This window comes from Ischnura elegans, assembly GCF_921293095.1.
Source record: "Ischnura elegans chromosome 13 unlocalized genomic scaffold, ioIscEleg1.1 SUPER_13_unloc_1, whole genome shotgun sequence".
Classification (NCBI taxonomy): Eukaryota; Metazoa; Arthropoda; class Insecta; order Odonata; family Coenagrionidae; genus Ischnura; species Ischnura elegans.
Window position 1 is genome coordinate 756,837 of NW_025791657.1, and position 11,217 is coordinate 768,053.

Below are 11,217 nucleotides of genomic sequence, written 5' to 3' on the forward strand. Positions count from 1 at the left end.
ATCCTGCTAATAGTTCCAGTTTCAAAAATTCTTATAGACCAAGTTCCACGATTTAAGTTTCGATGGCATTTAAAATGCTTCATTTGTACTCCTATTTTCCGCCTTTCATTTCAATGAATTTCATTCCATAGATTTTCAGTCACATATCACATTCTTAAATCGGTTTATCACAATTCTCTCTTACAAATGGAGTCGTCATTTTGAATTAGAAAAGAATCTTCCAAGTACACCCATGCCTCGTATAGCGCAATTCCGATGTTGCGAAAATTAATTCTTCGGGGAAACATCCCAACGCAGTGTAGCCTAATCAAAAAAAATTTAACGCTCCCACGATAAAAGGTTAACTTGCGCTAAGTACGCACGAAATTACTACAATTTTACGCATATTAGTAGTACTGCTTGCCTCAAATCTTTTTTGTTTATACATTATTCGAAATCCATTGCTGAGCAATGGCCAAAAGCATTACTCGTCATTGAGTCCATATAGCCGGCCTACCGAAGTAGTTTATCTCTTTTCCTTAACAGAATGACAATTGTTAATTTAGATCATTCACTATGCCTGGAGCTAGTGGAAGTGAGTTAAAAGAAAGTAATAAGGTTTGAGACGTAATTTTCGTCATCATAGGCTATCGGGCGATTGACATCCAGGGAGAGGGTCTACGCTTCAGCCCTCAAGGTCATCGGTAATCACGGGGGAAAAATAGAGGGGTGGTGGAGTTGCGTTTGAAAAGCATCAACACACAAAAGGGTCTGCTATAGGGTCTCAAACACAAAAGCTTCGTTCCCTCTCAGCAGTCTTAGGCCCTCCGCGTCTCAGGAATACAGTTCCGCAGTAGAAGGTGATTTCGATAAAGCCATAAAGAGTAAACGTCCAGAGAATAATGGCAAAAAACAGGAATGCAGGTAGAAAAATCAAGAAGTTATCAAGGAAAACCATAAACCTAGAAGAGAAATTGTAAGAGGTAAATTGCTTTGAAAATGGAGAGCTTGAAAACGAAATATTGCGCGGAAGGTTAAACTCGCGATGTCTTATTCTGAATAAAGACGAAGTTAAAACATTAGTGATCTCAGCCGCACCCACTTCCACCAAGCGCTCGGCACATACGGAAAGTTCATTTTGAAATACGAAAAGGCAAGGTTGGTAATCGCTCCGAGACATTTAGTGAAAAATCCGGTTGCTTTCAGTGTTTTACACGGCAAGCATGTATTTTCAGTGCGGCGTTATCGGGTGAATCTGCGAGTGTTGATTGCGGAGTCGCCGAAACATTTTCTGATGAACTCCAAGCTGTGATTGAAAGTGGCTCCTTTCTTCCTCAACTAGTTTTTAGTGCTGACGAGACGATATTGTTTCGGAAAAGAATGCAATCTCGTTCATTCATTTTCAGGGAAGGAAAACTGCGTCAGATTTCAAGCCATTTAAAGACTATTTCACGTAGCTGCTAATGCCTAATGGGACTTCAAATTTAAGCCAGCTCTGATTTTACATTCACAAACTCCGCGAGCAATGAAATAGTATTCAAAATTAGCAAGAGCCTGGCATTCGGATGAGCGAAAAAGGGGCCTAGATGAGGCAGTAATTGTTTCTAGGTTGGTTTGAAAATTTGTCAACTGCTGGCAATGCGTTATGAACCCCTGAGATAGCAGAGATTAGCCCACCCGAACAACAGGAGGGAATTTCTAAATCTCGTACGAATTTTTTTTACGTGAACAAAAATCTTTGAATGCATGCCAACTATCTTTAAAGCTATTTTAAATTATAAATGTTTTTATGAAAAAGGTTTTCTTAAGTTATTAATAGGAATAGATATGGTTTAGAGGAAATTCAATACCCAATGCCTATGCCACCAGGAACGCATCCCTATATTCCCATTGTTAAAACGCTCTCATATAACGCAATTTCGTACAGCGCAAAGACCCCAAGGAACGCATCCCTTGCGCTATACGAGGCATGGGTGTAATGTAGGTTATTTTCGTTTCATTCGCAGGTAAGGTTTAAAAATCACTACAACACAATAATCTGTTTTGCACCAATTTTAAAAATATCACTCAGCCACTTCCTTACCGAAAGAAATGCTCTTATAAGCAGTTGATGATCTGTACCCCTTTTCCCTCTCCTTTCTCAACGATTTTCGCCAATATATCAGGAGAACGCGATTTGTCCAATTTTTTTGCTAATGATCTCCAAAGCCATTTTTTCCATACCGTTTATTGCATTGGCAAATTCCTTTTCCTCAGCAGCAGAGCCGAGCCGCGGCATACCTTTTTTGATAGGAGCTTGAACCTTGTAAATGGGAGATAGAGTTTGTTCTAGCCTCAATGCTAGCGAATACGCATCTTTCAAGATAGTGGAGCCAATATTTTTCTCGGGGTATAATCGTACGACCTTTCAGAAGGATGCTATATAAATTTTCTTTCATGATAGCTTTCACTTACTCCGATGACTTGATGATGAAAGGAAGGGAAATACTCTGAAGACTAACGTAGCATTGCTGAAGGATATTCTGACAGATGGGGGGACAACATCTGGAGAAATTGATTTAGCCTTACATTATCGTGTGAAATTACGGAATCTTTTGAAAGAACTTCGCATAAGTACACTCAATAATATATTAATTCCATTTAAATTGACATGCAATCGACACTGCGCTCATTTTAGCCTCACGTATTCACTCTTCACTCATTATCTGGAGATTACTCTCGCAATTTCTTCAGATTTTCTTATTAAATCGTTCAAATGGAATTATTGTTGAGTTGATTTATATATATAATTAGTAATCGACAATACTAACACAGACTCATGTAAAATCCCTTTTCAGGAATATCTGAGGACCTAATTACCCCCTTTTCTGTAATTTTGAGGGCCGAATCGAGTGGACGTGAAATAAATGATACGGTTTTCTCAGCTTGTTGTCTGAAAACAGCTACATTCTAAGCTAAAATTATATTTTTCCCTTGATATTTCCGTACCAGATGGTTTATGATCCCCTGGCGAGTTTGCCTCCCGCATCACTTTTGCCTATTTTTAATTGATATTGTCCTCCTAAACAAGATTGTGGCATACATCATCCTAAATAAGTTTGATTGCATCTTTACAACACACCGTTGATAAAAACCTTCCTTAATTTAATAATACTTGAGACCTCCGATGTTTGGCCAGCTTTTTTCAATTTTAGCCCACTGTGCGTCGTGTCCTTGGCTTTATAAAAACCAAGGGTTTAGATATGCTTCTTCCTAAATGGAGTTTATTTTCTCATTTAATGCCTAATTTTGGCTAACTTTTAGAATCCTAGTTTCACGAAGTTCACTCCCATGATGACTTTAATCTTTTTTTACAGTGATATTACGTTTAGTTAACAGTAGTTAATAGTTAATTGGAATAATTTCACCCATTGAATGCAATAACAGCTATATACTACAAAAATAACAAGCAAGAGCGAGGTTTCTAAGATAGATATATTTGGCAACAGCGCAGGAAGCCAAAAAGATACCGCGGTGGTGGTAAATATACAAAATGGATTCCAAAATGATGATCAAATGTAAAAAATATACTCCGGACGCCATAATGATTGGATATGAAATGATGCCAAAATGTAACCTGTCTGTACGGATTCAAGATGCACGTATATCTCCTACAAATAAATAATTTTCGTAAAACAAAATAGTACACAAGGTAGGAAATCACTAGGTTGTTCAACATACGCGATAATATAGCAATATACATAGCTATTTCTGGTGGACGCCAAAACGATGCAGAGTGTAAGGAAGGCAAAATGATAGCGGGATGTATATATATATATATATATGTTACTTATGAAAGACACCTCAGGTGATATGAATATAAATAAATGCCATGATTGGCCACAAAAAACACGGACACAAATAAAAGAGGACTCACACGTATATATATACGGCCTCTCTATACACATATATATATATATATATATATATGTGTGTACAGTAGGGAAAAGGTTAAAAAGGCAGCATGTTAACCCTGTTGAAACTGAAAGTGAAGATGTTGAGGTTTTAAATGAGGCAACTCAAAGTTCAACAATCAAGGAGAAATTTGTTGAATGCAGGAAAAAGGAGTATGCTACCTAAGCCATCCGTCACCAAGAACTCTGGGCTGAACCAGAAGGCAGGAAAAGGAAATATGCTACCAGAGATGCAAATTTCCAAAAACCCTTGGGTTAGCCCAATAGAAGCTCCAACACCCTCAACACCTAGCAGTGGGGTGCCCCAAATGGGGGAGTGGTATCGACAAAAAAGGAATAGATTCACAGTTGCTGTATCAGAAGTCAGCCATTCCCAATACATGTCCCATTTCCATGTACCAATTTTCATTACATACACTTCCTTACACACACACACACACACAGTTTTCCTCTACCTTGCAAAGTTTTTCTGAGGACATGGGTAGTGATGCAAGAAGTGATGCAGGAAAATCTAAGCAAGTAATGCCTCATGAATGTGAAAGTGCTAAAGTCACAGCCATTTACTCACTTTGCATGTCTTTGTGGTCCAGAAATGGTCCTACTAAATGAATGAAGCTCTTCACTGTCCCTTGAATTATTGCTTTCATATTTACTTTCTCTTGCTTTCAGTTGGGGGTGATGACTACAACTTCCAAATATTTGAAGCCAGGATAATGACTGAGCTGAAGGAGATAAAAGAAAGTATTCAGGCGCTGTCACTAAAAATGGATAGTTTGCCTGCAGGGGAAGAACATGAGGAGGAAGTGCAGGTTCTCCATGACCTTCCCTTGAAGAAGTTGGAGGATTTGACTGAGTTTCAGGAGACAGTTCGCTCCAATTCAAAGTACAGAGCATTTATGGTGTGTGTTTTTAATAATTATTCACATAATACCTATTATTTCTTTGCAATCACCATTACATCAATATTCCTCTGAATTTACTGTCCATGGCATTTTTCATGGGAGACTTGATGATAACCTGTAACATCGTATGAACCATTAATGAAGTTAATTATTCCTTTCAGGTGAAATACTTGCAGAGCAGATGCTCCAATGCCCTCTTCCAAAGTACAGGGAAAACATTTACAACTTCCCTAAACAAAACTGTAAACGTTGTGTGTGCCACAATTATGTGCAATGACCTAAGTCGTTTATTTTGCATGACAGGGCGAGCATCACAAAAAATACCTTTTGAGGCTGAGTATCCTCACATCATTGACCTAATATTTGGTATGTAATGCCATTGTCATCTGTTGAGACGCTTGGGGTGTACTGCATATTTTTAATTATAATCTGCTCAACATTTCTAATATCTCCTTCAGATGCTGTGAAGCAGAAGAATGTTAACGGCGTACCATTAGACATGGTGGTGGTGAAGAGGAGTATAGGGGAATGGTTCCGCCTGTCAAGGGTGAGAGGGCGCTCCAAGGCAGCAGTGGCAGCATCTCAGAATGAAGACATGGCAATTTTTGAAATCCTTGATGAATCAAACCTTGATACATATTAACCTCGGAAACGCCCGGAGTTTTCTGTGGCTTTTTTGCATGAAGTGATACCACCATGCCTTCCAACATTTCTAAGGAGCAAATTGTAGGAAGAAAAGTAACAAAAGAAGACCATGGCGGCAAGACTTACAAGACTTGGAGGTTAGGGATGGTAAAGGAACTGCTCCCGAGCCAACAGTTGGAGTGAAACGTGCTCCATTCCCCTCATTCAGGCTGCATGATGTCCTATAAGAACAGATATTAATTAAAGCACATCATCAGTCATCTCAATAAAATGTTCAGGTAATTATTCGTGAAGCTCATATGAAAAACCCAAGGACAGACGACACTTACTTTTTGTATTTTATACAACTGTTAAGGTATGTCAGAGAGTCGAAGTGCACCCACTTCTTCCTCTTCACTGCCTCTGATCCACTGGGTGGGTGCACATTCTTCTCCCTGACATACTTGTCCCTCAGGCTTTTGAATTTCGAGGGGAGATCTGCCTCCGGGATATTTCGTGCAATGATTGGTTATGTATAGAACTTTAACTGAAGCTGGCAGAGTAATAACTAGAGAAACACTCGGGAAAGTTTGTCAATGCATACCATCTAAGGCCAAGTGTACCTCCCTCCACAACATTGCCTTCCTCTCCGGAGTCCTCTCCTTGAGAGGAAGGCAAATGTCGAGTAGTGGTGGTCGCTGCCACACCTCCATAATGAGGGCTTTAATGAGGCAGTCGTCCTCTGAAAATTGAATTGATACATAGTCATTTGTTGCATACTTAAACATAATGTGCGAGGAAATAGTTTCTCAGTGGAATACCTCACCAATAGTCTCCCCACTGCTGCTTGTTGAGGGCCCTACAAGTAATACAAGAAAGCTGTTTCCATTCATCACAGCAACCAACCGCACTGTAGAATGACTAGAATTCTTACTTAAAGCCATATGAAATACTTCTAGGTTGAACACAAAGGGACCAATACTTAAGAAAATAATACTTGCATTTTACATTTTGTTTACGAGTGTTCTTACATTACTCACACTACATTATTTTAGAAAACTGATACTCACATCACCATTTTGACATTGTATGTGAATCAAGGCTCTACATATCCAAAGGTTTCACTTACAGTTAATACCAGCTAATGATAATGCAAGGAATGACACTGCTCACTCTCAACTTAAGCTGCTACAAACTACGTTACCCAACATTTGTATGAAAACTATAGACACTTGTAAATATAGTCACTCACCAGGTTCTACCAAATTGCCCTTGTGCCACACTTGGTCAGTGTATATTTGATCGGTGATGATAACTGAAAGAAAGGACTGATATTAGGTACCGCTGATGAGTTACTTTTCAAGAACCCTTGCAATCAATCACAAAAATGATATTAATGCCTGATCAGGACAAAACTTACTCTCTCCCGATCGATATATCCTTCCCTGCCATTGATCCACATGGGTGTGATTCATGAAGCATTCATGGTTGCCAATAGCATCCCGAGGCACCTTGCCCCAGCAGTGGCCACAGATGTACTAATAGGAAAGTTAAAAAGCCATACTTAAAGGAACCAGATTGAAGTAAAAGAAAGTGTATCATGCATATGTCACTGCCAATGAAAAAAGCAGACTGCTATATTGAAAAAGAAGTGATAACTCTGAACACCCTGGCTACATTCATCTATCGCTTGGACTTCAACTGAGAAAGGAAGTTGAAGGTGAGCGCATAAGAACTCATAAAAATCATGAATTACAATTAAAGCATACAAAATGTTGGGGTTAATTAACGGAATGTGCAGATTAAAGAAGTTTGAATTGTTGATCACTTCTCTATGCTACCTTGGTAACATACGTTTTGGAATATGGTACGGTGTCCTCCTTCCATGGTACGGTTATTTAGAACCCATATTATGATACCCACATCCATGCTCTGGAAAGTGAGAGCATGAAATTTCTTAAATTACTTCACCATAAATCTTAAGAAAATGCCACAGGACTCAATATTTCTGAACATCATTTGCATTTGTACACTTTCAATTCGTAGAAGGCATATTGGAATGCTCTTCATTAATGATAAGGTAAGATAATAAGGTTAAATCCCCTGATTTATTGACCTTAATAACTTTTAAGTTTACAAAAATTTCTGAATTCTAAACATCCGTACGAGAAATTCGACCCCTTGCTATTTTCCTTACCAGCCACCTAACTACACCAAAAACGTGATTACATATAGAACAATAACTGATTGTAGCTTCTAGTGTTTTGACTTTGATTTTTGTCATTCTTTTTCCTCAAGTTAAAAAATGCACATTAAATAAAGTAACAATGTGATACCATAATATGTTATAATAAATAAAAACTCCTCTGAACACCTAGATATTTTATACACTTACCTTTTAAATCTGAATTTGATGATGATCTTATAAAATTATTTGAATTGCTTTCCTATGTATAATAATGTAATATAACTTTGTAATTTCTGTAAATACAGTAAAACCCCTTATTTACACTTTTCTAGAGACCCAAGAAAAAAGTGTGAATTGCGGGAAAGTGCAAATAGTGGGAAATGGAGAATTTTCACTTTTATTCACATACTGGCTTTGGAAATGTTAATTTTGTAATTGTTCAAAGCATTATTCCATAACATTCTTCCCCTCTGAAGCACAGTTTTTTTGCTGGCAGCAAAAATTAAAAAATAATCCTATTTTGTCTGCATTGAAAACATCTTTTGGGTCGTAACTTCCAAAAGTCTAATATATTCAGATTATTTCCACTGAGCTGCTGTCTCTATGTTAACATCTTTGCTTTCACCATTTACCGTCTTGTATACAAGACTGTACCTATTTTTTAATCTATCCAACCAACCATTATAGATACCGTGCAATCTTCGATTCCCAATCGTGTGAGAAAATACTTTTTCTCAAGGGCCTTTGGGCCTGTTTATATGATACATCAACACATACGAGTTAATGTCTGCTTGCATGAATGATTTTTGTGGACCAGATCGGGACATGTACGAATGCTTGCAGGGGCAGATCCAGGACTTTTTCTAGGAAGGGCACAGAGGGCCTGAGAGGCAAACGATCTTGTCTTAATTGGGATTAAAAACAAGATACAACAATGATTGCACGAAATCTCTTTATTTTTATGTCAAAGTTATTATTATTGATTTAAATGATTGAGCCTCCGTAAAACACAAAACAAAGCGAACACAATGATGACTGTCAGGGGTGGATCTGGGATTTCTTTCTGGTGGGGCACAAGCAAGGCCGTATCCAGGATTTTGTTCTGGGGGGGGGGCACAAGGATACCATGTAAGACAAAACGAACGCAATGATAACAGGACCTTATTAAAATTCTTGCATATTTTTAAAGGGTCTGGGGGGGCACATGCCCCTTCTAGATCCTCCTATGATAACCGTATTCAAATTTTGTGTATTTTTTAAAGATTCCGATAACGCAAATACGGGGTTTTACTGTATGTATATCTATTCTTAATTAAGTGCTGTGATGCCCTTAGAGTAATTACATTACTTCATTGGCCTTTTATTTTGAATACTGTCTTTGAAACATTTAAATTTTATAGTACAAGTGGAACTACAGATTTCCTATTTATATGGAATTGCCAATGTTAATAATGTTCTTGAACGTGCAGTAGTCACTATAGGATCGTACCAATGTAAACGCATTGCCCATGCATTAATTTATCACATTATTTGCAATAAAGAAAGAATACACCTTGCTAACAAACGAGTTTTAACTCCGAATGAGACTCCGAGTACTATATCATAGTTAGTTAACCTGGAATAAAGGAATTCATGGAAACTCAATGTAAACTTTCCAAGCAGTTTATTGCGGTTGCCACGGTACTGCACGTTCATTGCAAAAGTAACTTTTCATAATATCCCTATCCTTTGCCGCCCTCCTGGTGTCCCTGCATTTGCCACATCTGGCAATCCCTCCCCATCTTCACCACCGACAGCTAGATAATTTCGCTCATCCCTTTCCTCTTCTAAATCCCTCAGGAAATTATGCAATACTACTGCAGCCTTCACAATTCCCTCCACTGTCTCTTCCGCTGCTATTATTGGCTTCCTAAGGATCCTCCACCTCTGCGCCAGCATTCCGAAAGTACATTCTATGGCCTTTCTTGCCAATGACAGCCTGGAATGACAAGTTTCATCACACATCCATTTCTTTAATTCAATTTGAGGCACTTGAGTGTGTGAATAGATACTTACCGATGATTAAAACCCTGCTGCCTGTACGTCAATGGTCCCCTTTTTCTGCCCGGATAAGGCCTCGACAAATACTCTGACAAGCCAAATGCCTCATCACCCACCATAAAATATGGGCATTCTTCATAGTTTTGGTGGAATTTATCAGGGGGCGGCAGATTCATTCTTCCCGCCTGAAAATTCTGCCCCATAATCGAGTTTGCAAAGATGCCTCCATCGCTGTGGTGCCCTTGTGCCCCTATATCAACTATTGTGAATCTATTCTGGGCATCACACACTCTCAGGAGCACTAAGCTATGCTGGCCTTTGTAGTTAAAGTACTCCGATCCTGAGTTTTGGAAAGCCTGTAGGTTGGAAATAGAAATGAGGAAGTTTTTATTGATGCATTGTTTTCCCTCATTCCTACGTCCATATTATTTGCGTGAATAATGACATGCTATCCATCTATAGCCCCAATGCAGTGGGGAAACTTCCACCTCTCCTCAAACTCACGGGCCAATCTCTTCCAATTATCCTCTGTCGGAGCTAGGAAATCCCCTCTGCAGACCTCCCATAATGCCAAGCAAGTCTCCCAGATTACACTGGACACCGTGGACAGGCCTACACGGAAACTATAGTGTATGGACGTCATTGAGTCTCCTGACGCAAGGTACCTGGAAAAAGGAATGATATGTGTTGTGAGGCTACAAATGAAGATGCCTTCATAAAGATAGTATTTTAGGTGAGTCTTGGTGTATGTATTTATGTTTATTTTATATTTATAGTATTTATGATTACCTTAATGTGGGAGCCAAGCGATGGGGAGGAGAAAGGTAATCCCTCCGGAGTACTGCTTTCTGCGGCTAAGGCCCCACCTTCTCCAGCAACCGCTGGAACATCCACGGTCGCATTCGCAGGAAGATGAGATACTTCACCTCGTCACCTAATCTCATCTCTCGAATGAGATTGCAATAGTCTCCCTGGCGCGACCGCTCCCAACACAAAAGGGTGCACCTACCATCGCCTCAACCTCCTGCCTTCCCGTCCCTCCATAAGCAACGCTACAATCCCCACGCGCCTACGGTACATCTCTCATTTGTAATCCATTTCCCTTCAATAAAAAAATGCAATAACCTACTACTCTAATTTGAATAAATGTAATAACTAAGCTATTGCAAGTATGGACACTAATCTAGAATACTACGAACCTACTATAAATAATTATTACTACGTTAATTTATTCGCTAAGAAATTTAATAGGAGATAACAAGAAACAGCTACCAACTGAACACAATTATAATATAATGAACTAGATAAACTTGCTCCTACCTCACCGTACAACTAACCAGGACGGAATTTCTACGTTACTAAATACTGTAAAATAATGCACCAACTTACTCCTACCTTAGCGTACAACTAATCACAACAAAATATTTACGTTACTAAATTCTATAAAATAATGCAATAACTAACTACCCTATAATTGAACGAAATTTTAATTAAAGAACTAGATTAACTTTACTCCTACCTTAGAGTACAA

General features: G+C 38.7%; 1 protein-coding gene across 1 annotated transcript; it reads left to right on the forward strand.

Annotated features, from left to right (window-relative positions):
- Positions 1-4,598: 4,598 nt before the first annotated feature.
- LOC124172590 lies at positions 4,599-5,844 on the forward strand. Its single transcript, XM_046552035.1, has 3 exons — positions 4,599-4,831; positions 4,996-5,200; positions 5,293-5,844. The coding sequence occupies exons 1-3, from the start codon at positions 4,646-4,648 to the stop codon at positions 5,475-5,477; spliced, it is 576 nt and encodes a 191-aa protein (XP_046407991.1). The 5' UTR covers positions 4,599-4,645; the 3' UTR covers positions 5,478-5,844.
- Positions 5,845-11,217: the final 5,373 nt, after the last annotated feature.